Source organism: Anoplopoma fimbria, chromosome 24 (genome assembly GCF_027596085.1).
Source record: "Anoplopoma fimbria isolate UVic2021 breed Golden Eagle Sablefish chromosome 24, Afim_UVic_2022, whole genome shotgun sequence".
NCBI lineage: Eukaryota > Metazoa > Chordata > Actinopteri > Perciformes > Anoplopomatidae > Anoplopoma > Anoplopoma fimbria.
Window position 1 is genome coordinate 22496512 of NC_072472.1, and position 27484 is coordinate 22523995.

The following is a 27484-nucleotide window of genomic DNA, read 5'->3' on the forward strand; positions in this document are numbered from 1 at the left end:
GTAATGATGGGTAAAAGGTGCTCAACACAAAAGTCACAGCATATCAAGTACCTCCAAATGGATCTCAATGTGGTGATTGCTGAGTCCATGGTTAGCAGCTAAGGATGCTAACAGTGCAAATAACAGCAGCAGTGCTGACAGAGTTAACCTGAGGGGGAACTGGAGGATGGGTGCTACAACCCCTCAACAACGGCGTTCATTGGGATGACGTTATAGAATGTAACCGCCGTATGAGAGCAGTACAGAGCAGCAAAGTGTGCCATATTGCTAACAAATTTGATATTTGCAAGTTACATTAATGTAATGTTTAAACAATCTTCAAGTGAAAGGTTCTCTATAATGATATTTACAGCATTTATATAGCAGCAAAAAGCTATTATCTATGTAAAGACCCTCCGTTTCCCCCTCAGGTTAACACTGTTAGACCCGTAAGCTGTGAGCCGCCGGCTCAGCCGTCGCCATTGTCGAGATCTGTTGAGAATAGCAATAAAAAAAGCTCTAATTTCATATTTAGCACCTTTAAGTACATAATGACTTACAAATGGAATTTATTCAAAGGTTCATATACTGGGTATTTGACTAAAACTATAAAAACGACTTGTGGTTGGCACATTAACATTAAACCCGTGTTTCCTTGATTCCCTTGTAACCATAGGTCTGTTTCCATCCACCAGTGTTATGTGCAGTTTAAATTTGTTCTTAAAAAATGTGAAATATCGCAAAAAAAATGATGCTTCACTGAAGTGGAAAATTATCTACAACAACAAAATGGAAACAGGCTTAGCGGTTAAAAAGCCGTGGTGTTCAGCCATGTAGAATCTTGTGCTAAGGGATGAGAAATAACTTAGAAATAACGATAACAAAGCTACTGACTGACATCCCACAGCCACAATGACCCTAATGACATGCTTTAAGCACCACTAACCAGGGAAGGCTTGAGAAGTACTGAGACAGTGTGAAGCGCTTTCAGACACCAGAGATAAAGGCCAATGCACTGCACTCTCCAAGTAGCACCTTCTCCTTCCAGAAGTGCGGTGCATTCCCGGCATTCCTCGGTGAGGAGGCATGTTAGGCGAAAGGAACTGCTCCTTCCAGCACCTGCTGGTACCAGAAACCTTGCTTTAACTTTGTGTTCAGCAGAACTCAGGCCAGTTTACATTTTTACCTCTCCACTTCTACATCTTTATATAAAACAAAAACTGAGGGAGGACAAAGTCTTCCAAAGCTCCTAGCCTGCTGAGTCAAATGCTCGTCTTTCCAGCTCGGTAAGAAACAGGATAGAAAACCTTCCATTTATAAGTAATGTTTCAACATAGACTATTTTCCAAACATTTCCTACCTCTCAATTTTGTCGAATAGCAAAAGTAGCTTGATTTGCTCACAAAATGAAAGCCATGAAACTCCCTCTGCATTTATCCTGAGCCTCCACTTTCTTGTGTCTCTGCTATAAGGCTGCCTTGCCACTGAAGGCCTGACTCAACATACGCTCACAATCTTAACCGGAAATCATGTGAGTTTTATGTACTGATATTTCATCACCGTTGCCGCAGCCGGCTAAGATGTTTCCCTCACATAGACCGACAGGTTTGAGGGTGGCCGGGATACACGCTAGAAAGCTGCTATACCACCGTCACATGACCTCTCTGCAAGATGCTTTGGGGCACTCTCAAAGGAAAATGCTACACCAAAACATTATTTTTCCTTTAGACAGAGCCAGACTTGCTATTTCTTCATGCTTCCAGTCTTTATGCTATGCTATAATATTTGGCTGCTGGTTGTAGCTTCATATGTCGTGTACAGTTATGGGGGTGGTATTGATCTTCATGTTTAACTCTGAGAAAGACAGTGAATAACGTCAACCTAACAAGCAACATTTTCTAACTCCTAAGATCCTGAGGCGTTTGGGTCTACTCTGCGGTCTCCAGTTGGACAGGAGGTTTCAGGCGCTCAGGAGGCATACTGATCATAAGCCTGGACCACCTCAACAGGCTCCTTTCAACACGAAGGAGCAGAGGGTATTCGTTGTGCGCCCTCCAGATGTTAGTGATTGCATTGTGTTACGCACGGTTCGTGCTAGTCTGCACCTCATTTTCGGCGATTCAGCATGATGAATTGGCAGTGGAGACGTCGGTGACTGCGATTAGCTGTTCATATTAAGCCAATCAGCGCAACAGAAGATAACATGGACTCCAGGAAGGCAAGCATAAAAATAAAGTCACACACAGAAGGCTCCTCTCATGAGCTACTCCTCTGATCATTCCAAAAGAAGATAGGCTTGGGCGATATGACTAGATAACGTGTCCACAAATAACAAAACAATATTCAACTATGCAATGCCTGTTATAAATTCTGCCCTTTATTCAGTATGTATGCTTTACTGCATTGTGGTAGCCTATCAAAAAAAGCAAAAACACCCTTGCATACATTCGATTTTATTTTATTGTAGTCATACAAATGTTATTCCTCGTTTGCACAAAGAATGCAAGTCACATCACTTTTGAAGTACCAAACTGCCAGTCCATCTCACACTCGATTCTAACCCTCACTTACGAACAAGACACCAGATACTTGAACTCTGTTACTTGGGGCAGCGGGCCACTCCCGACTCTTTCAAGCAGAAGACCGTGGAGATGCCGACGATAATTCCCACGGCTTCAAACTCAACTGCAAACCTCTCCAGTGCGTCCTGGAGGTCACAATCTGATGAACGCAACAGAACCGCATAATCTGCAAAAGAGCAGCGAAGCAATTCTGAGGTTCCCAAACTGGACGCTCTCCTTCCACCGGCTGCACCCTGAGATCTTATCCAGGAAGAGTATGAACATAATTTCACCAGGGCCCCGGTACCCCATAACCCCATATCTCCAGCCCGACCACTTGGCTCTGCTGCCTCGGGGCGATTGGTTGCCCCGTCGCTCAGAGGTCCCTGCGGCCAATCCACCCGGTCACAGCTTTTTTCTGTCCTGGCCCCTCAGTGGTGGAATGAACTCCCCACTGACGTCAGGACAGCAGAGTCGCTGCCCATCTTTGGACGCAGGCTGAAAACTCACCTCTTCAAGAAGTACTACCCTGAGCCTTCCTCGTAGCACTTATTGTATTCGTATTAGTTTGTAGCACTTATTGCATTCGTATTAGTTTGTTTCTGCACTGTACCTTTGCTCTGGTTTATGCTCTTAGATGCTTGTTTAAGAAAGGAGATGCACTTATGACTTCTGGTGACTAGTAGTTCTCTTGAATACCTATGTTGAATACACTTCCTGTAAGTCGCTTTGGATAAAAGCGTCTGCTAAATGACTGTAATGTAACCCTGCAGTCCCCCGCCCACAGGTGTCCCCAGAGGACACGGTCACAAACCTTCTCAACGTCCAAGAAGCGCATTTTGACCGGATGAGCAAAATCCCGTGACCCCCAGCCTTGCCAGTCCTATCTACAAATACCTTTTACTGGTTGGCAACTTAGCTTCTTTAAACAGGCCCTATATTACTCTATTTTCCAGGTGCATATTCTTATCTCAAGTTACAGTTACAACATGTTTATATGTGTTAATGCTCATAATCCGCCTTGTTTTTCTCATCCTAGCTGTCCTGCAGCACCTCTTCTCACCCTCTCTCTGAAATGCTCCGTTGTAGCGCTTGCTCCTCCCTCCAGAAAGCAAAGTCTGCTCCGATTGGTCAGCTAGCCCGCTCTGTTGTGATTGCTCAACGTTTCACATTTCAAAAAACTCTTCCATCGGAGCTTTAGCGCAGTAGAGCAGTGATTCTGAGGGAAGGGTAACTCCTTTTAGGCGTGGACTTCAGGTTTTACACTCTACGGACCTTTTACGTGTACAAAAATATATATATATAACACACTAAAGAAGAGGGTAAAAGTGGAAAAGCATAATAGGGACACTTTAAGTCTCTTCTATTGCTACCCAGGTTGATTTGTAAGATGTGTGTGCGTTACTGGTGAGATTGATATGACAGCCGCAGACAAAGAATGAGTCCAGAATGGCAGCTGAAAGCGAATAAGATCATAGACAGTCTGTTAGAAGCTTTTACTTGGAACTGACAGTTGACAGTCGAAACCTAATAAACAGCAGAAATCTATTTGGGATGCCAGAAATAAATAAAAAAGCAGCCAAACCCAGGCAACAAGTGCTGCCAGTTTGGGTGGCTGTGATCAATGTTTATAAGAGCAACTCTAAAGAGCATAGCATGTTTTCTGTACTGGACTGAACACACGTGGATACATGCCACTTTTAGAACTGCCAATAATACCCTCCAGAGAATATCATGGCACTGGTCTGATGAAAGAGATATTCAACGCGTCTCATGTTCTGCTCTACAAGAATGTAATAGTGTTTTGGTTTAGTTCAGATTGTGCTTTGTAGTCAATAACTTTTCCACAAGGTATACACTACTGAATGACTCTCTCTCTTTGAATTGGCTGTTTGAATAATGAAGCTTTTAAAATTTCAATTGTTATTCTTCTAAAAGAAATCATCTGTAATGAATCAGTTAAGCCAGGACTGTTATATACAGTGGTACTTGTTTTTCACACGTCGTCACAGAGGAGTTTACCCTATTTATTTTTGCTTTTCTCTGGCATAGTGTAATCATTGTTGGTTTTGATAGTTTCACTTTCTTTGACACAAGTGACCAGTAAATCAGTGGATATTATATTCCTCAGTTCACACTGCATTCTAATTCAACAATGGTCATTATGAACATAAAAACTCTGCAGTGCTTGACATTAAGCTTTTTCAGCCACTTGTCCTTCAGCAAGTAGCTGAGATGTTTGACTCGCTCATTAGCCAAACTTACTTGTTCGAAGTGGAAAATGTAGGCCAAACAAAACAAACAGAGATTTGGTCAGTTGGAAAATAAAGTAAAAAATTCAAAAAGTTACTCTTTATCCACCCACTCAAAAAAAAAAAAAAAAAAAATATATATATATATATACACTGTTGGTTGTCTTTTTCTTGCTCTGGAAGTTATATTACACGAACACAAGCAAATCTAGGCCAAGCTGTCCAATATCATAAGAATGACCTGCAAAACTTATTTTTGGGTGCATGTGGCTGTAATATAACAGAGCTTTTACTTGCTGCCCCTGGCTGAAGCTATGACAACAGATTTGTCAGGGGTGATATTCAAGCTTGGTTTCGTGGTTTCAAGACATTTGATAAATCGATAAATCTGATCGGTTCAAAAGGTGATATAATACCCACATACCACTGCTATAACGTCTACTTCATTTGCAGCTTCAGTATCAAACTGTTGATGAAAAAAGGTTACAATGGTTGCTTAGCGACTGGGTCATTGGGGGGGGGTTCACTTAAATCAATATGGAACAGACTACAGATTAGCTGCTAAAACCCGCTACAAAATGGAAACATGAAAGGTTAACTTCTATGGATAAGGAGGTTGAGCTGTACCTATCAACAGAAAAATGTCCACCTGCTAACTGATAAGAAGCGCTTCTTTAAGAGGGGGTTCCACAATGTTGATCAGAATATGCAAACAAGCAGGAACACAGCAGAAATACACTAGCCACTGCCTCTAGCACCACAATTAAAAAACTGTCTGATGGGTCGTAACACCAGGAGAGAGCCGCAAGTGTGAAACCTATCTCCAGAGCTATCGGCAACCTAAACTCAGGGACTGGAGAGAGTATTACATTATTATTATTACATTATTATTATTATTATTATCATTATTATTATTACAGCATTCTAAGGGTTTTTATAATTCCTGGTGGTATGATTTTAAATACATTCTTAAATACATCTCAATTCGGTAAGGTTGGTCTCTTCCTTGTGTGGCGAAACATTAGTGAGCGTGCGTTTACATGACTAGTATTATCTTAATAAATCTCAGCTAAATTTGTAAATGTTTTAAGTTGACTGGTAAAACAGAATGAACCCTGGGACATCCTCAACAACAAGCACCTTTATCCCATTATCTGATTTTATCATCGCAGAAACAGGATTTGTAATCGTGTTTGTTACAGTGGTATCTTGGGTACAAAATTATCACAATTCAAATAACAATGGTTCAGAAAATCTGAAAAATCACACCCCTCTGTGTACATCAGATATGACTCATTACAGTGCCGAGTTCATTGTAGCCTGTCCTGAGTGAATAATAGAGACTCAAAGCTGATGCAGACCCTGCACACGTTTCATTTCCACTGCGAAGGAGAAGCCTTGGAAAGCAACACGCAGCAGTAAATACGGAGGGAAGCAATACGGGGAGAAAGCGATTAGCAGGCAGTGCACGGGATTCCAACCTTATGCATGTTCTGGATCTCGTCCACTAGCTGGAAGTCTCTCCAGTCGGCCAACAGTTTAGCTCCTGTCCCGCTGAGGCACTTCATCTGTCCTGCATATGGCATAGCAGACAAGACATCAGTTGTCTATCTGTTCTTGCTTCCATTGGGTTCTGCCACCCGGATATTTACACCAGTAACTTAATGAACCTGTATCGTCTTACATTGCACAAGCAATGTGATCTGGAGTACTGTGGTGGTCCATTTAAAGCCAGCACTGGTTCCAGCAATGCTAAACTAAAATATTCTCTGATGTCTCTATAAATATTCTCTGCTGTTGATAGAAATTTACAGAAACACGTGAATGTTTCCACGGTCCCTGGGTTTAAACGGAACATGGAATAGCAACCAAATAACTCTCCCTTGAACAAATGCAGTATATGAAGAAGCTGGGTAATACTAATGTAAGTAGAACATACCCATTTTTTACTTTGGAGGTCAAAGTTAATATTGAAAATACATTGGGTTTCACACACAAACTGTATAAATCTTTGTGCTACACAAGGATAAAATGAAACAAAAAGTACTGGTGATGCTACAAAAACATTGACATATTCAACCTCTTTTAAAAGCTTTGACATTCAAACTGGTGAAAAATGTCACTGTTCCCCCACGTGTTAGCAAAATCTGCTCCCAGTGACGATGAACAACATTATCTATGGAGTACTGCAGGGAGGATTTGACCCCAGCATTTTTCATTAGGCCCTCCCTGTCTGGTCAATACCTGCATCCTCCCAACGATGTCACCATGACATCATCAGAGTATTTCCTCAGAATTGACAAAGAGCCACAGATGACATAATACAACCATTTGCACATGCTGAGCAGTACCAACCATGGCATGCAAACTGATCTTCATGTGAAGATCAGTTTGATCTTCAAAATAAAATCACGATGGCTTGATAAGAAGGCCGATGTCAAGTGAAAAACAATATAGACGTAATTCAGTAGCCCTAAGGCTCTAACCTAAAGTAAAAGAAACAGCACAACTTGTTTACCTTACTGTAGATTTATTGACTGAAAACAACACATTACTTATGGTGCTATTTACGAGAATGGGAGCATTTATATTGGCGGCTCGTAAGGCTCCTAACAGTGCCAACGACCGCTAACAGCTACGCTTCTGCGACGTTGTTGGTCTGGACAGCGTTATTGGCCTTATAAGTGCAGTGCAGAGCGGCGGCCCTGAGCTTGCTCATGTGCACTAACATGCACTAAAATCACCTGCAGTCAGCCCGGCTATGAAACAAAGCTCTGAGCAGCTTGGATGATAACAACACACACAGAGTGAAATACCTTCACTCTCTGCTCAGGTAGACACTGATCCACTATGTCTTTACATAGACAATAGTGGTTTGATGCTATATCAATTTTCTGAATATCAAATTCAGCACCTCTAAATCGACTACCTGCACAAGCACATGGAATGCTACACCCCTCGCAGCCTGTACTGCTCTGTTGTCCATTCATCTGACTGACTGAATTAGGGAATTCACTTCCTTGGGGGCCTGGTTTCCCTGAATCCAGCCCCTCCAGTCCTGTTTGCAGATCCTCTGCTCCGTCCCTGTCCACCAGGACTCACCGGACAACTTTAATAATGGCCCACCGCCCTCGCTGTCATCCCCGATAAAATAAATAATCCGCTGCAATGGTCAACAGACTGAGCACCCACACACACGCTTTCCCATATATTGTACGTGAAATCATCTAGAATAAATGAAGAGAAACATCTCTGTCCCCTTCTCCTCTTTATCTTTCCCCTCAACCCGTCTCTCTTTTTTTTGTCCTCGTTTCTCTTCTTTTCACTCACTCACTCTCGGTAGTAATGTTGGACCGCTGTCTAATGTATGCTAAGCTGCTGCTGCCATGGTAACCCCGGTGCAGGATTTAGACCCATTTCAGGAATGGAGGGGGGGCGCTGTACGAGGGGCAAGTGGAGGGGCTGAGCATCCTTAACTGTAATCCCCCCATCCATCAACCTCCAAAAAAGATATAGATATAAATATAGACAGAGCAGAAAGCAATTGGGGGGGGGGAACACAGACGGAGGCACACACGTGTGTAGCAAGCAACACACACATGCTGCTAATCCAGCAGTGGCAATAAACCCACATCATTCTGCTTTAGATAAAAGGCAGGGGAGGGAAGCTACCGGCTACCTGGTCGGGAAGCATAAGAACAGATGTTTACGGTGATGTATATTCCTCAGAGAAGGCTGGGGAAGTCAGGATGTGAGTGGTGACTAACAGAAATAGTGAGGGGAACGAATAAATGAGTCACAGCCTTAATTTCCATCCCTGACTGCTCAATGTGTGAAAAGGAGATCCCCGGGACGTGTTGGGAGATTAGTGTGGCCGAGAGCGCAACCACTGTGATGTAGATCTGATGAGCGATCCTCCCAACACCACCTGATAGCCAATGAGAGAGCTGAAGCGCTGTGAAAGCCCCCCCACCACTCAACGGCAAAGATTAACGTCTGTTTGTTGTGTGTGCGTTTATACCGCATGCACCTGTGACGGCAATGTTTGTCCTAAAACATCCCTGGGAGGCGAGTCCATATGTGTGTTTGTGACTGCTTGAGGGTGTGTGTGTGTGTGTGTGTGTGATGACAGTGCACAGGCGTGTGGGTGTACAGCTGTAGCGATGACGTCACTGGCTGAAAGCTGATCCATTCGGCCCCCTTGCCGGTTCTTGGAGCCGACCGGCTCTCCACCAGTAACGGGAAACCTGAATGAGGGTTTCCGGCGACGACGGCTAGCGATGGCCGTCACCGCCAGTTGCTATGGGCCGATTGGGGTTGGGGGTAGGGGGGGTTTAATCGAGGGTGGGGTGGTGACTGTGCAAACTCACCCTATCTGCTGAGCTACGGTGCTCAGGCACGTCTATAGCGATGCCCTCCCCCCTCCTCCCTCCCTTCTGCATGCGCATACACTGGTATCATTTCTCCTTGAGGCATGGAGGAAGACAAACCAGATTGTCCAACTGTCAAAACTGAGTGTTTGCCTCCCACACAGGGAGAGTAATGACACAGAGGAAGACACACACACAGAGCAAAATAGGATACACACACACACACACACACACACACACACACACACACACACACACACACACACACACACACACACACACACACACACACACACACACACACACACACACACACACACACACACACACACACACACACACACACACACACACACACACACACACACACACACCATGCCCCCCTACTCTGACTATAAACAAACTAGCATGCTCACCAAAACTACAACCTGAGGTGTGGTCCTTCTCTCCACAGACACACACTCCTTCCTCCTCGCCTCACTCTGATGGAGGACGGGCCCCGTCTGTTCCCCTCGGGGTCGCGCGTAGGCCTCGTCCCTCGCTCTTACCTGTCCAAGATGTCATGGCCGGACGCGGCTGTGGCTCCCAGCAGTCCTAGCGCTGCACTCCCCACCGCTGCGGCAGCCCCGCTGCCTGCCTCCATGATACTGACTCACTGCAATGAGCAGCCTGCCAGAGGAGCAGAGAGAGAGAGAGAGCGAGAGGGAGGGGAGGGGGAGGGAAGGGAGGGAATGTGAAGAGGTAGATCAGGAGGGAGAAATACGAATGGGATTTAAGAAAATCACATGTAGAGACAAGAGAGGGAGGATGACGGGGAGGAAAAAAAGTGGGGAATAATGAGAGGGACGGAGGGACTGTGGTGAAAAGAGGAAAAGGAATGGGATGCTTGGCATGGGAGGAGGATGAGAGGAGAGGGAGAAAGAGAAAAAAATTAATTAGTTGTGTGTGTAGTCTATCGATCAAATAAGTCATGCTGATGGAGCTTTGCGAAGTGGGATTTCACTTCGGTGTTAACACATGGAGATTCTGGCACACACGGCACTGTGTGAATTAACAGGCAGACGCCAACATTGGCCCCCTGATATCCTCCGGTCTCTATTTCAACACAGAATATCAATGGTTCAATCTTTTTTCTTCAAGCCAATCCCATGTTTTTGTCCATCTCATCCACAAGCAGCACTTTGTCCTGACGTTGACCAATTTACCGACAGCTTTCACACAAAGAAGACAAACTCACTGCTGGTTCTTAAGGATGTAAACTGTCCAATCGAGATTAATAATTGCAATAGAATCACACATCAATGCAATAGCAAGCTTACTGTAAGATTTCTGCAAACACAAGAGACTTTAGAAACACCCTGACCAACTTGAGGCACTATTCCAGAATAGCTTCACCTCAGCAAATTAAAGATATACCAGCAGTAAGACAGTGGACCTTGACCCATCACTGGAAAGACACTTTATTTAATCCCCAGTGGGAGCAGCAGTAGTACACGAATGAATCCTAGGTATAAAGAATAACGCAAAAAATGTCAAACACAAGTACTGACACAAAAGTATAAGAACTATAAGAATGCATACAACCTGCAGTAAGGTAGAGGTAAGTAAAACGATGTATTGCACTGTGCCAGAAGATAAACAGTTTGTTATTGCAATGTAATTGTAAGTCCGGTTAATAAATCCAGTAAGACCTCAGGCCTCCCAGTCCACTAATGTCCACTGTGAGTGGGGAGACTGGGAGTAAGTTAAACAGTAGATGTCCACTGGAAGGAATGACCTCCTGTGTCGCTGGGTGGAACATCTTGGGGATCTGAGTCTTTGGCTAAATGCGCTTTTTCTTCTGTTGTTGTTACTTCGTTCACCAAAACTATGACTAAAATCATCAATCTTATGTATGCACATTACTTTTCACAGAACATGTGTTGCTATCTGTTGTTTAAACTGATTGAAGGTACAATGTGTAATGTCTGGCCACCTGCGACAAAAAATAGGGGGTAATATTTCACCTCCTACTTCTGGGCCCGTACCATCGTAGTTTACAGTAATCAGTTATTAAGAAAACTAACCGTAGAGCAATAATACACAATTCCAACCGAACTGCTGAAACTGAGAGCCGGTCAAAATGACACTTTATTAATGAATGTCAGGTGTGGCGTCGGCCTGTGGTTGACTTTTGCCATCTGTTCTTACTGTGACACTAAACGAGGCTGAGCGGTGCGAGTACTTTTTATCGTTTATTTATTGGCTTGGGTTTGGGGTGCAGAGACAAGAAAACAACTTGTGTTTTCCTTACGTCCTCTCCCCTGACCATGGACAGCTTCGCCGGGATGGGAGTGTGCGCTGGATTATGGGGACAGAGCTTTATTTGGCTGCTATGGCGGCTCTGACTCGGCGTGCAAAAAGTAGGAGTCACCTGGCTGGTGCTTGCTGGCTAGCACGCTCAAGTCCGTAGAGATCACTGCTGCACAATACCTAGACGTCTTTGACATGAAGACAATGCTGTAACCTCTTCAGTCTGTTGCTAGTGTTTTGAAAAGTTTAACTCTGGCCAGATCTTAAACATTGCACCTTTAAGTTACTTTGGTACCACAGATTGAAGGGGAAGTAGTCGCCGTGATGTAGTGGTTGATTTGTGGGCTGCAGTTTTGAAGCCTTGAGTTTGGGCATTTTGGCCGTCGCCATCTTGGTTTTTAGCAACCAGTGAGCGGAAGTGACCACATTTGGACTGCGGAGTGGCGTAGAGTGTCGTATACTTATCTCATAGACTCGTATACAATCAGACTTCTTTCTTTTTGCAACCAGAGGAGCCGCCTCCTGTTTGGGAATGTTAACAGTGCTCATCTCTTGCCCACTGAATCATCAGAGTAACAATAATCAAAGCAGAGAACTCTGCCTGGTATAACTGCTGTAATACGACTGACGACATGACTACCTCCTAATGAAATCCAACGTCATTGGCCAACAGAAATAGACAAAGCAAGGAGCAAAGCAAGAACAACCCAACTAAAACAGGGAGGAAAGAAAAGTCCATACAGCTCGTTTCTATGTGGGAAGAGAGAGACGGAGGGAAGGTGGGAGGGGGGGGCGCAGGAGGAGAAAGCGTGGGAGGAGAGGATCCTCACAAGACACACTAAAGCAGCTGGTGCTACATCTGACAAAGACTTACTGGGTATACGTAATTCCCAGGGCTCTCTGTGGTGTGCAATATGGTCAAACACATAACATAAACTGTATATAATAATGGACATAGAAATAAGAAGATTACAAATACTACATCCATTTTAAAATAAGTTTGTTTTTCCTTTAACTGTAACAGTTATTTCTTACATCTTTATGGAAGTTTTTTTTCAAAGTGAAAACATTTACGGATCTTGGTTCGAAAAATAACGACGGCATGAATAGTGAGCGAATAAGCTTCCCTCTGGACCAATCAGAAACTAATGCGCCACCTTGTTTTGACCTGTGATCGGCGATGGAATAAGAACACATCCGGACGTGTCTGGTGGAAAGATGATCAACTTCTGTGGCTCCGTAGGCGCTCATCGAGTTTATCTAACCAAACCGACCCAGTATCGACCAGACAACAACAGCGCACGGTGATATTGACTGCTAAGAGCAACGGAATGGTGTGATGGGAGTGTAACAGGAGGATGAGATGTGGACGCACTGGTCACATAAATCACCCGCAAACAGCTCCCAAGTCACACAACAATGACATGAGCTCAACACATCTGAGATTATGCGAGGGCTTTCCAGTGGAAGCGGCTGCATGCGTATATGCCGTTGGCATGACGATAAGAATCTCTTTCGTTATTGTGCACGGAGGGAATAGGGTGTGTAAAAAAGGAGGAAGTGAGTTTGTGTATGCCAGGCAGGCAGGGCAGAGCGGGCTGAGCTTTCTACAAATACCTGATGCAGCAGAAAACCCATAAAATGGCCGACCTTGAGTGAGGACAGAGCCTGGGCTCCAAGGAGATAAAAAATAAAGACTGAGTAGTTTCTGTACAGTAAAGATCCTTTATTCTCATCAGAATGGCAGCGTTACTGGTGACAGAGTTGTTCTTATCAGAATCCAAGGTTCAAGACAGGAAATGTTAAACGTAAACATGTATGACTCAGCGATTATGAGTCCGCTAAAGCCATCCAACTCTCCAGTCGAAAAAAACATCAAACCATTGCAGAAAAAAAGGGCAAAATGAAATGGCACCAGACACTAGTCAAACGGTGATTTTTTTAAACTAGATGTAAATATCACTTTGTGTTTGTTTCATGTGGAAGGTTACCCAAGATCTGCGTGTAGAGTGCATAAAAACTTTTTTGCCATATTCCAAGATCCACTCAGTTTGGATGGAAGCAGACTTGAAGACAAAAACTAATTAAAACTTGGTAACAACTTTTTTCCCCACAATGTAAACAAGACTAAATCTACGACAAATCAAAAAAAAATCAAAAAAATCAATAAATAAAAGACTAGGCAAATGTACAAATAATTATTAAATATTGCTACAATTCAAAGTCGTATTCAATGACCAGCAGGCATCTGTGAATCACTCATTATACCCCCCTAATGAGTAAAACAGTATCCTCCACTACAGAGGTTCCTATAGCTACTGCACTAATAAGCAGGGATGGGAGATATGGCAACAATCTTCTAACCCGATATAGGTCATTTCATGTCTTGTTAACATAATTTTTATACTTGACAAATGAAAAGTACTGAGTATTTTCTCAATTCATTAAGATCTTATTTGAAAAATAAGTTTAAAATGATAACACAGAGAAAAAAATGAATGCTGTTCCCAGCTATACACTGATTGTAGATAGCTTGATTTAACTACACTGGGGTATTCCCATAAGCAGATTTCTCATCAATTTAGTTGATTTAGTATGTGTTGTTATGGTATAATGAATTTTGAACATGTGTATCACGATATGTGGATATAAGATTAGATCATAATATGATTCTGTTGAAAGACGAGAAACGATCATATGACTTTATATCTCTGCCAGTATTTGCTAGCCGGCCAACAGAACGGGTTAAGAAAAGTATGAGATTTATGGACCCTAAAAAGGTAAGCTAACGGTAAAGAAACTTTATCAAGCGTCATACAGTATGTGGGTAAACTTGAAAGTTACTTTCTGATGCCGGACCAGCAAGAATGACAGTGAGGAGGAGTTGTGTCTATAGTGACAACTGGACGAGAAGAGTCGGTCTGCTGTATTACTGCAGAGCTGATCCACATGGACAATGTGGGTATGAACCTTACAGTCTGGTATCAACAAGCATACAGAGCCTTTTCTACTATCCCGACAATAGATGTAACCATAGTAATTGTACACATTAAAGAAGATGGCGACAGCTGAAGCCTCGGTAGACTCAGTGGACATTAAATCAAATGCACAATGAAAAGGACACAAAAGGTTTTTGTTGACCAAAAACAATAAAATCAAATTAAATCTAATTTACATTTTTGTCCAAATGAAACAAAATCAGGTGCAAATATAAATATTATAGAACACTGTATACTTGCATGATAGTAGTCCGGTAACTTGTCAAGCTTAGCGACGTATCAACAGTAAATGAACGAATAAATTGTAAAAAGACACACCATGTGTAGTTATTTTTCGTTTTGGCAAGTAGCCGTGTAATAAGCGGATAATGTGCATTATAGTAGTCCAAACCCCATAGTATTTATAGATATATTCAGCAGAGTAGGCCTAAGTAACAACTATTGAAATCGCTGAAAAAATGGAGTGCAGTTTATATCCCATAATCACAGAGCAGTATTTGTTGCATTACCAACTGTTTCTGTAAAAGGAGCCAAAATATAAAAATTGGCTTGGTGTTAAGCATTTTTTTCCCAGGCAACCAACTAACCTGAATGTTTTCCAGGAACCTACTCCTGAAATGCCTTAAGCCACAAAAGTCAACATGTTGGTATTTCTTGCTCGGAATCTGCAAGACTAAAGTTGCAAATATGAAAATCTGCTTTCTGTCATGTTTTTTGTTGTTCGTTTGCACAAAGGTCCTAACTGACAGTTTTGCCTGTATGTCTGAGCCTAATATTTATTATTTTTTGAAGTGCAATCTTGTTTACATCCTTTTTATTTAGTGTTTCAATTTTATTTATTGTTTTTGGTTGTTTGGTTTTTATTCAAGAGAAATTTTTGTTAAAATAGATTTTATTTATTGTTTTTGGTTGTTTTGTTAATTTATTCTGGATATTTTAAATGTTTTCCAGACTTCCAGTTCCAGTGTTCTCTAAAAATAAATGTTTATTGTTCTTCGAAAGATTATTATGCCATTATGTTCTGTATATGTATATGCACCAACTTAAAAGATGAGTTTATATCCCATGAAGTATGTGTATTACCTTAAGTTTCTGTATCATATCTTGCTGCTGTTGCATTTCTTTTCCCAGCAGATTGGATCTCATGTTAAACCCTCTGGGAAACAGAGCAGCTCTGAAGAGCGAGCGAGCCATGTGAATGCACACAAAACCCCTCAACGTGAAATCAATACTAGGATGGTGAAGTTCACTCACATGACCTCTTACAGTTTTAGACACAGCAGCTATGATGTAAAGAGAAAATGCAGCTCTCTGGATTTTCATCATTATCATCATCATCCCTGTCATCAGTGAGACTCAAGCTGTTTGAGATTGAGACATGTCACTAGACCCAAACAACAGATGGTGTTTGAAAAGGGTTAGTGACCTTTCTTAATTCCTGCTTTCATTACCAGCAGTCTGAATGCAGACATACGCTGAATGTTCTGCCTTCTATTGCTGGTGGACAAACCATCATCAGAAGTGATCATCCATTAAAACATGATCCAAGTTGTGATTTATGATTCATCAGTTGCTAATTTACCCATTCAGTTCAGTGCAGTAATGCAGGCCGTCACAGAACAAATGCAGCGTTCTGTGTTTACTGTCATACTGCACTTATTCTGCTGCAATAATTACGGTCCATTCAGATTAACTAGTGATTCAATTCTCAAGCGTCATAAGAGAGAAATCAACTAACCAGTAAGTTCATGCGTTGTCTCAAATATACAGCTAATAGCAATTTGTACTACATTCAGACAGTTGTGGCCGGCTGCCAGGACTGAACTGCTTAATACGGCCTTATTTATCACTAGATTCCAGCAGTCATTCAGTTTCTCGTTGTTGCAGAACACTATTGTTGGGTAGAGCTGCTGACTTCCTGCATGCTTCAAACTGGACATGGTTCAATGAGATGTCGTTGGGGCTTGACCCAAATATTAGACTATTCGGATATCTGATGGTTGGAAATAAACGGCACGGCCTGTGGTGAAAAATTGACGTAACCGGCGATCTAGAACTGTACAACCCTACCACAAGGGAACATAAGACGTTGCTGTGCAGTCACTCTGTGCTAAAAGGGCCATTAAGTGACACTTAAAGCACCATAAAGCTAAACAACCGCTGCGGCAATCGCCTCAACGCCTGATTTGGTGCAAAGTGCAGCAAAAGAGACTACAGCCACGCTACAGGCACAGCGGTGCTCTGAGCTGAATGCTAACATGATGATGTTCAGTGTGTGAGCATGCTACAATTAGCTAATTAGCACAAGTTTTGTTAGACACATTTTTATTTCAGCCTGAGGGTGGGTATAGATGACTTAAAAGATCACCAAAGTGACTACAATTCATCCTGAAGAAAATGAATGTCTGTACCAAAAACATCAGCCTTTATTAGTTGTTTATACTTTAAACATCACATGTCAACCTGTCAATGTTTGCGCTATAGGAAAAGTCAGGGGATCACCAAAGTCAGTATGCTTTATCCTCTGGGGACCATTAATGTCTGTACAGAATGTCATGGCATCCATCCCATAGTTGCCAAAAACAACTTCACAGGGGTTATTGCCACATTTCCACTGCATGGTATTGCACAGCTGGACTCTACTGGCTTGGAATTGTTCTATTGGCAAAAATTGTTGATAGGACCTGTATTTCTTTTTGGTTCCAAGCGAGCTGAGCCGATACTAGATGGTGGAGTAAAACTCTGCAGTCCACTGATTGGTCAGAGAATCATCACTTGCACAACAAGTTTCATTTCCTGTATAATCAAGCCATTTTTAAAATGGACAAGCTATCGTCACTTTACGAGGTGCAGAGGTTCCTCTGTTTGGCTGAAAGTGAGAGGATCCAGTGAGAGCTGTGTCTCGTTGATAATGATGTCGTTGATACGTGACGTCACTATGACGATCACCTAGGATCAGGGTACTATCTGCAGTGGGAAATAAAATGATTCTGGTACCGAGAGTTAGTCGAGTGGAGCTGTACCGGTGGAGCTTAGCAGTACAGGGCTGGAGAGAATATCTGATGGCATTAGCACCCACAGATTGAAAGCAACCACTATTCATACACATTGATATGCAAATAACCCTGCAGAGAATATCTGATGACCACAGCCCTGCCTCCAGTGTAGCTGCCCCAAATTTTTATCGCGACCCCACCCACATGTTGTGTTCTCAATCCCGCTCAATTGAAAGCAACCAAGCTATTCATGCACATTGATATGCAAATAGGACAATTTGGTCTCCTTGGCACTCCCTCAGGAAAATGTTGACCTGGTGTTTCTTGCCAAAAACCTGTAAACAGCTCCCAGCATTTAATTGTTTAGATTTTTTTTTTTTTCGCAGCATTAATAACATTTTACAAATTCCCCGGACTTTAAACAACACTCTTCTGCAGTGTGTCTGACTGTATCACTAAAATCAATGCTGGGTGTATCAATATTGATCCAAATAATCGTGATGTGTAGCCATGTCAAGGTGTACGATATGGACGGCAGACTAGCAATTTATAAAGCTTGCTTTACTGACATATAAAGAGACCATTAAATCACTACAGAGCCTCTCCACTACCAACTTTATGCACCACCTGAAACCACAACAACCTGAGCAGCATGCACCTCCACCTGTGGCAGTGCTCTGAGGTCACTGAAATTTGACCGTGACAGTGTCACATACTTTTTCCTGTGTCCTTCTCTCTCTCTACATTCACGTTGTCAACAGTGATTAAAACTCATCTTTTTAACACCACTATGCAGTAGCACATGTCTTCAAACAGCTGTTCCTTATTTATTTAGCTGCTTTAATGTCATATCTGGCGACGTATTCTTTGCCCCAGCTAAGATTTTTTTTTTTTTAATGTGTTTTACTAAATGGAACTGTCAGAACCGTACATTTAAGCTTCCAATCAGCCTGGTGTATTTTTCCTGTTTGAAGGATTGATTGTATTTGTGATTATTTTAATATGTAATACCTTTAAATGCTGAGTGTGCTGGTTCCAGGAGTAAAAGTCCCGTTCATTTGTCCCATAGACGAGGTTACGTGACTCACAGTTGGAGCACTACAGCTTGTATCAGCATGAAACTCTCCTGAATCATCAGTACAGAAGATGTGCATATTTAGTTCTTTGATAAAAAGTTAAAAAGGTATGTGCCTGTGCTCCTAAAAACTTTGGGGGAGAAGTAAACTGCAATTTCCAAGGTGCAATTCAGCATTATTACTGAAAGTTTGCAGTTGTAGTCATTTTCAATAGAAAAAGAATATATGCTCTCAAACGTTTTCCTCGTCAGTCATTCACTCAGACAGAGCAGTAGGTTTAAAGTGGCAATAGACAACTTTTCAAATCCCTCCTTAGCGTTTCTTAGTGGTATTATTGTTGGAGCCGCAAAGACAACAGGATCGCTTTAGGACTCCTCAGAGCCTAGCAACTACCAACAACTCTGGACCAGGGTCGCAAACTTGGCGACTTTCTAGATTTAGCGACTGCTGGGATGCATTTAAGAGACCTTAGTTCTAAAAATCAACAGCGACAAATATAGACTTATTCAGACAAGAACAAAAGCAAGAAATGTATTCAAATATATTAGCCTATATCGTAATTCATTCCCAATGCTGCAGTCCAAAGCTCTTCTGCCAGTAACATGGAGTCTCTCTCTCTCCTCTTTCTGGCACAGACCGAACCATTCATGTTTATGCAAATTAACGTGTGATGACGTCACATGAATAAGATAATGAGCACGTAAGGGGGATCTGGTGACTTTTAGGGACTTTTGTTGCTCGCCTTTTGGTGCCAATATCGCATTTTGTTTTCCATAGTTACTTCAGTTGTTTACCGTTTCCCACTGTCTGCAAAGGACTTCTATTGATACTCTTTGGTAACTGTGGATAGCTACTGATAGTACTGGGGAAAACAAAAGCGTCATCCTCTTCCTGTTTTATTGGCGCAGTGGTAGACGCCCTTCCTTGGTGCTGTAAATGGAGCCTTCATTTTCTCGAGAGATCATATCCGTTGGCGGACAGAATTGCATAGTTAAAGTGAGGCTTATAGGGAACCAGTCTAAACGGGGACTGTGTCACATTGGAGTAATAGCCTGGAAACAGTCCCTGCTATAACTACATATTGTACCCGTCATGTCAAGCTCCTTCCTCCACCTTTTCTTTGGTGAGCCATTTGGGATTGAATTCTCTATCTAAGCAGAATGGAAGCATACTTGGTGCCTATTTTGAGCTCCCAGGTACTCTCTCTCTTGCCTCTGTCAGACCCTGACCCAGTGTTTAATGAAGCTAGAACGACACTCAACATTCCTCTAATTATGTCTAGCCCCGTTCTGCGTAGCCTCTTCAACTTGTGGAACAACCTTGAACCCTGTCACCAACAACGTAAAGGCTGCAGTGTGGAGAAATGTCTCTGTTTGCTTCTGTTAGAAGGGTCCTCATATAGACTTTTTAAAGCAGCCGGCAGCATTCACATTGAGGTTTAGCAGCCTCATCTAGTCTTTATTCTCTATTTATTCTCTAGTTGTCTGTTCAGCAGCAGAGCAGGCAGCCTGCTGATAAGAGCGAGGCTGTTCTGAAAGGTCACTCAAAACCACTGAAAGGTTGCAGGTTTGATCCTTGAGAAAGCCATCTGTTCTGTCAAAGTGTCCTCGAGCAAATAATTGGAGCTGCACACATACGGTGACTAAGGAACTAAAATATTTTATGCTGGCTTGGAAATAGTGTAAGTTAAAAGGTTCTTAACTCAAAATTCAGAGCAATATTTTGTCTCCAAACGTTCGTTAACATGGCGCCCACTGAGTCAGCGGCACACAACAAGAGTGCTAAACAACGGAAACGGTGCCGACAGAGCTAATAGCGTTCACCTGAGGGGGAACCTGAGGGTGGGTGCTACGCTTTAGCAGTGACGCTATTGGTCGGGACAGGGTTATCAGCTGTAACCGCCGTATGAGGGCAGTGCAAAGCGGCGGTCGTGAGCTAACCAGTGGTGGCACGATCAGATGCAGGTGACTTCATTCTCCGCTCGGGTAGACATTACTCCACTATATCTTTACAGAACAAACAAAGCCCATACAAAGTTTCCAGATATGTATGAACCTCAGATTTAAAGCCAAGTCAGGATCCTTAGCTGAAAGCTGACCCTTCACACATAGTCCTTCTACCAGTCATTGTTGTGTTTTTACCAGACTTTCACACTTGAAACATTGAAGTAGATAGTTTGCATAAGGTGAGTTGAATTCAATTAACAATAATATTAATATAATAATATATCAGCATTGAACCAGGTGAAAAATGAAGGCCGTCACTTCGCAGTTGTGCAAATGTTAGGAACACTTATTAATGTAGTTGGCCTCCCTCTGTGCATTGCCATGCTTATGTTTGGTCATAGACGCCTGTTTAATACATTGGCATGCGGTTGGGTCTCAGGAGATGAGGCAGAGGATTTGATGAACTGTTACATTTGGTCAACATCGGGAAAGCTAATCTCACAGGCAGCAGAATATGTGAGGTCGCCAGCCAACGACAGAGCAAACCCACTCTGCCATGAACATGTCGGTACCAGCTTATAGGAGGGAGCCTGAAAACATTTGGCTTTGACTATTGATTCCTTTTTTCTATAGTTTAATAGGAAAAAGATAAAGTTATGCAAAAAACAAGGCTCTAAAGTGAGCAACTAAAATCAACGAATATGGTAGTAGTATTTATATTCATCACACTCATTATTCAGTGAATTATATCACTCTGGCCTACTGCCCTGCGTAAAAGCTTATTTTGGAATATCAAAACACCAGTCCAATGGGGCAAACTGGGGTGGATTTTATCCAGAGATGAACCAATACTGATATCAGATACCGGTCATATGCTGACTCAAGCAGCTTGACTGGTATCGTTACAATAGGTCGATCTGGTATCACATAGACGGATTACTTCAGAACATTTTTTTGAATGTTTTGTCACATTTTGCTTTACAATTCTAGGAAAGCAATGAATGAGTCACGCCCGAAGTCTCCTTAAACATGAAACCCTTCACTTTCACACAGTGACTTATACAGCTTATTGATCATATACTGGTATCGGGTCGGCACTGGAAAAAGTCGGTGCATGCCTAATTTGATCAACCCGTAAATAATGCCGGCATTATAGTTAACAGATAAAAAGCTGATAGATTAAAGTGGGACACACTAACACCAAAGTGTGAATCCTCACCGTTGGCGAGTTCATGAAAACAGAATTTGTGTACAGTAAAAATCCCTTATCCCTCAGCACAACAACAAAGAATGCAGTGGAAGCCTGAAAACAGACCCTTCAAGTTCAACTACGAGCGACTCGGCCTTCAACAAAATGTGTCCAAGTAAAGAAACAAATGACCTTGTAGCTGATTTGGAAGCTGTTTGTAATAAAACTTGTCCTCGTAATTAGCAGGCTAAAATCTGATAAGCCACCCACTCACAGCGGCTCACTATGGGCCGACCACGCTTAGTGAATTACCGGAGAAGATAATGCAATAGAAGGTGAGATGTGGATCTAAATTACCAAGTTGAAAAATGAGCAGACTGAAGAAGCAAAAACGACAGAGCGTGCATTTATATGTACCCTAATGACGCAGCTGTAACAGTATGGTAATGGTGGTTATTTCAATTGTTGTGACAACAGCTTAATCTCATCAGGAGGAGCGTAACTCAATAGACAGAGCTGGGATACTTCTTAGCGTTTTAAATGACTGTTGCCTGGAACACTACTTTGTGCTTTGTCTGATTGCTTCCACTGTCTTCAATTCTGCACACGCACACAAAGTCACACAATGGAGCGGATGCAAATTGGTGTGTTTGTAAAAGGAGCAGCTTCACACCGCAACTATTAAACAACTCAGCTTACTAGAGATGTAATAATGTTACTGCAAAGTATGGCAAGCAAACTTAAGTCAGCCATTAGCTTAACCTGGCTATTCACTACGTCTTATGTGTGCAAGAGGACTAAAAAGGTGCTAAGTGACGGTAGCCATGAAAAAAACACTCATGTCACACAACCTCTCTCATATGCAAATGAATGGCTATCTTAGGTTTGAAAGACCGAAGAGCTACACTGCATGTAAAATTTGCTGATAGCCCACACAGGTGGATTAACCAGCAGAGGGTTGTGTTTAGGGTTGGGTGTTAAGTTTCTAAAGGTTCCAAATTCCCAAGGACTGTGGTTTGATGAGAATTGGGCTGTTCCGTATGTCATTTTTTTAAATATCCAAAGCTTCTATTGAAGTGATTCAAAAGGATAGACGAGTCTCTGATGGATAGAACTCGTCAGTGGTTGTCTCCCTTTATGTGCTGCCAGTGAGCGAGCAGGTGGATCACAAAGGTTGAAAACAATCCTACACAGCCACCACTGGCATCCCCATCTACAGATAGAATGATCAGCTTTAGAAAAATCTGTGTAGCAATCGAGAATTTATTTATTTAAAATTTGAACGTTATGATTGAATCTTTGAAGCTTCCTACTATTCAGTGTAGCCACACTTCTATTATACTTCACTTTGCTATTATTTTCTAATGAGCTGAGGACAAATATTAGACTTGTCTATTGAAACAAATACAGCTACAAAATCAAATAAATTAAAGCCCATTAGAAAACAAATTTACTCATATGAAGGCCTATATACAAACTAATTAGAATGAACTGTAGCCTATGTCAACATATAACATAAAAGCCCTGGCTTGGTGCGGACTGTGTGTCTATCGATCTCCTCCGCTGCGTCTCAGTACTCTGGACACACAACCTCCAACATGACGGAGGAATAACTTCAGTGTAGTTCCTTCATAATAATTTCAGTGGTGTTCATTTGTGAAGATTATCTTGCTGAACAGAACGTTTAAGTATCATAAACATTTATTTGCCACAGAGCTTATTTTCTGCAATAATCAAAAATCCATTGATAAAAACAAAACATTGGCTAATTGTGGAGGGAACCTAACTTCCTGGTTGGCCTACAAAAATATGTCATTCCTGCAGCACTCAATAGTCATGAGTGCTTATAACTTTAAGTGCTGAAGCAGATTATAATGCATTATAAGTATGTTTATAGAAAGTGTGACATGTCAAACTAAAACTGTGTAAAAACAGTAAGATTAATCAGTTTTAATCAAAAGCAGTTCTATGAATCCGACATATCATTACATGAAATAAATGAAGGAAATAAGCACCTGCAAAGAGAAGTCTACAAACAAGGCCATGCTAAACAATTACTTCAGCTCTTTAGAATGGCAGTTAATGGTTGTCAAGTGTCAAGCCTAGTCAAGTGGAATGTATATGAATAAATACCAGAGCTGCTCCCTGTATCTGCAGTTTGAATTATTCAGACATATCTCTTATCCTGAAACCACTTGACTGTTTTACTGGAAACTATTATTTTAATTGCAATGTTGGCTTGGCAGCAGCTGTACATTCTAATCACTTGGCACTCCAGAAACAAGGCGGATTACACACGGTGAGAGGAGAGAGAGTGCTAACTTCATTGAGGATGGGGGGTTCATCATTTGCACTCTTCAGGGCCTCTGCAGTGCGTCTGCACAATGGCCTGCCATGGAATCATTCTGCCAGAGTGAGGAGTGTCAGGAAGGACGGGAGGGTGTCACCCTGCCCACCCCCACCCCCGCAGCAAGGCATGCTGACTCACTGTGACAAACACTAATAAATGAGTGATTTATCCAGGATCCGTTCAACATAAATCTCCCGGAAAAGCCGTGCTGGAAACACCGCCAGGGTTGAGCTGAAACTAATCCTCGGGTCCAAGTGCGGCATCTCTCCTGTCAATTATCTTTGACAGCGTTTGCAACAACAGAAAGACACGCTAGCACAAACCCGTGGCTCACTGATTGGATGCTTCCCTGTATGTCCTGTCTTCATTACCCTCCCTCAACCTGCTCTGATTAATGAGGCAAGGGTGGCTTGCCAGTGCTGCTCTCTGTCAGCAAAAGTGCATCACTGACCCGGTTTATATAACGCACAGTTTGTGCCAGGTGTATATTTGAGTCCATTAGTCTCTGGTTCACTTGTATAGATTTACTAATGACATCAACAATAAAGAATATAAATAATAATGCTCAATCAACTACAAGCTTCATCTCCACTTGTCATTTTAAATGACACATATCCACACACTGTATCTATGTTTGCTTTGGATGACAAATCTCGTTGCACTTGTCTTGGTTTTTCCCGGCTACATGCAAATCAGAGTCTGTACTACTCGAGTCCAGAGGGTGGCGGTAGGGCACCTGAAGTGGTGTGGTAGCCAACAAAAACATCAGGAGAAGTGTTGCTATGGCAACGGCAGGGCATGTACATGATGCGTAGCTTCCATGAATTTTGCTTAATTTGTTGTCCCTTCGTCTTTATTACTGGAGCAGTTATGGCATGTGACAGAATACGCTATTCAACATCGGCGAAGGAAGCGTGTTGATTGGAATCATTCGTGGGTAGTGAACCATGAGACAATTACCGCTTTCAACCGACCACCCAGCAAAACCTGCCCGACCAAACTGAAAGCGGAGTGTAGAGGGAGGTAAGCCACGATGGAAGCTAAGCTAACCCAGCTAGGACTCCACCACCAAGGCTTATCCTGACTGATGTCCAGTTGCAGGAAAATTCAGGGAAACCCAGCAACAGGGGGTCTGTGACTGTAAAGATGTGGGCACGACGGTGACCTTGCTCCATCATGGTCCTGGATCGAGATTCACTTGACGGGTGAACCGTGGGACAGAGTGCAGGACTCCGATTGGTCGAGAGGAGGCAGAGTCTGTTTACATCATTACACTTGGTGCTCAAAAATTGTCAAAGTTGATGGACAGTGTGGAATCTGTGTTACATTTTTATGTTTGGATGTCGGCCAAATGATCTGCCCAGGGAATTGCTTTGTTCCTGCTGTTTACATTCCACCTGATAAAAGTTTAAAAACTGCACAGGAATGCACTACTGTTTTGTTTGACGTGTTTTTCTTGTGCAGTAAATGGGCTACAGCTGCATTTTGTTGTTCAACCCTGATGCATTACTTGTCCTTGAATCTTTGAACGTTGTGCACTTTTTCAGTTTAGTTAAAACAATAACAGTTTAGCTAACATTTAGTTAGCTAGCTAGCAACAACAATCAGCTATCTATAAACATAAACACATGGAGGATTTATGGGGATGAACTAAGAGCAAGCCAAAGTTATATTTTCTTCACAGGCTGTCCCTTATGCCATTCCCTCAACTGTATTTGTTCAAGTTTCTTGTCAAAACATTTTACAAGAGTGCATTTGAACACATCATGATAGCGTCACTATTTGCCTTGGCCGAATACCATGTTTTACAGAGTAGAGCCTGAACGTATCATAATGTAAATTAATGCAACTTCTGTTAACGCTGGCCGTCTGCTCCATGCTGTCGCCAGACGAGCCGGTCATTGTGAGAACATTGAGCAGCATGATGGGAAATAGGGTTATAAGTGTCTGATTAAGTAAGTTGCTCCTCAACGCCTTATTTTGAACTTGCAGTTGTGACAAATTGCAAGCTTCTTCTACCACAACTCAAAAGCATGTTTTCCCACTTTAAGGCTATTTTCCTTTAAGCGTGGTGGAACTGCAATGATTGTGTGTTGGGCTCCGAGTGCAGCCATTTTACCTTCACTCCATCGCTGCCTGAACACATCAAGTGTGGACAAAGAAAGAGCAGTGCTTCTCTGCTCTGCTAACATGTTGCTTTTACTACACAGCCAGTGTTGAAACATGTCTGCAGGGCCTTTAACTTAGAATGTATAATGTTAAACAGACAGATAAGAATCCTAACCTTGTATCCACATCCTGCTGCATAAATGCTCTTGACTAGTCCTTCCAATAAAGCCACACTATGACTGCAGCGTGTCATTTTACAACTTTGGGTTTCCATTGTTCTGCAACGTCAAATTAGAAACCAGAGAGTACACCTCATGTGTGCCAGAATGCCATTGGACACGGCTCATAGAGGTCAGCCTTCCCCGAGGTCAAAGTTGACCTGTGGTTATAAAACCTGGAGGTTGGTGCATGCTGCTCTCACTTGCACAGCTGTTTAGGAGAGAGCAGCTGTTTTATGTGGTGAAAACAAAGTCTTCCACTACATAAATGCCTTGCTTGTGAACGCCCACTGGTGCTACATCCTAATTAAACACTGCCCTCCATGTTCAGGGCTCGACACTGACAGTTGTCATGGGCAACCATTTTGAGAAATTGACAATTATAGGCCTTTGGTCGCTATCAGTGGCAACTCCTTTTTAACAGTTAAACTAGAATTACCATGGTTTTACTCGTCCACCAACTAGTCATCTTGCAGTTTATACCATCTCTGTCATAAATATCCTCACTTCATCATGTTATTGTATTAGTGTTTGTGTGAGATTGTCATGATTAGCATATTAGTTCTTGAGTTATGTCCAGTTATGGTGTTTAATGAGGTCACATTTACCTTCGACCACCAAAAGCTAATCAGTTTATCCTTGAGTCCAGGTTGAATGTTGAAAGGAATTTGTGTTCCTGAGATACAGCATTGACGAGAATGGATCGGATGGACTGAAGGACAACCCGCAAATACAATGCCTCCCGCCATGAATATTTGTTGCATAGATGTTGAATATTGCTGTTGCAGTCGGAACCAGACAATGCTGTACGTGCATTGGTGCGTTTACTCGCGTGTGTGAAGGCATCTGTTTTAGAGACAATGGTGAAGCAAGTAAGGTTGTTTGATGTGCGGTGAAAAGGTTGACTAACTTGTCAACATCACAAAGAAATGAGCAAATGGATTTGACGGACAATGAACAAGATGAACCTGAACAAAAAGACAAAAACTAAATTTGTCTTGGGAGGACGAGTATCCCGCATCTTTGCAGTGGAAGAAAAATGATGCTGATAAGTGTGTACAACATACACATAACATTTTTACATTTAATTACTCAAAATTTAAGGTGACTAAAAATGGCAACTGTATTTTCAGTTCTGTAAACCAAA

General features: G+C 42.3%; 1 protein-coding gene across 3 annotated transcripts in view; it reads right to left on the reverse strand.

The window, feature by feature from the left end:
* Positions 1 to 27484, reverse strand: part of arhgap32b (Rho GTPase activating protein 32b) — a 112471-nt gene that overhangs the window by 68827 nt on the left and 16160 nt on the right. For 2 of the 3 annotated variants that reach the window (XM_054625650.1, XM_054625648.1), the window contains exon 2: positions 9711 to 10047. In XM_054625650.1, coding sequence (XP_054481625.1) covers positions 9711 to 9805 — 95 coding nt within the window. In that variant the 5' untranslated portion in view covers positions 9806 to 10047. The remainder of the gene's footprint in view (positions 1 to 9710; positions 10048 to 27484) is intronic. The other variant, XM_054625649.1, reaches the window with a different exon arrangement.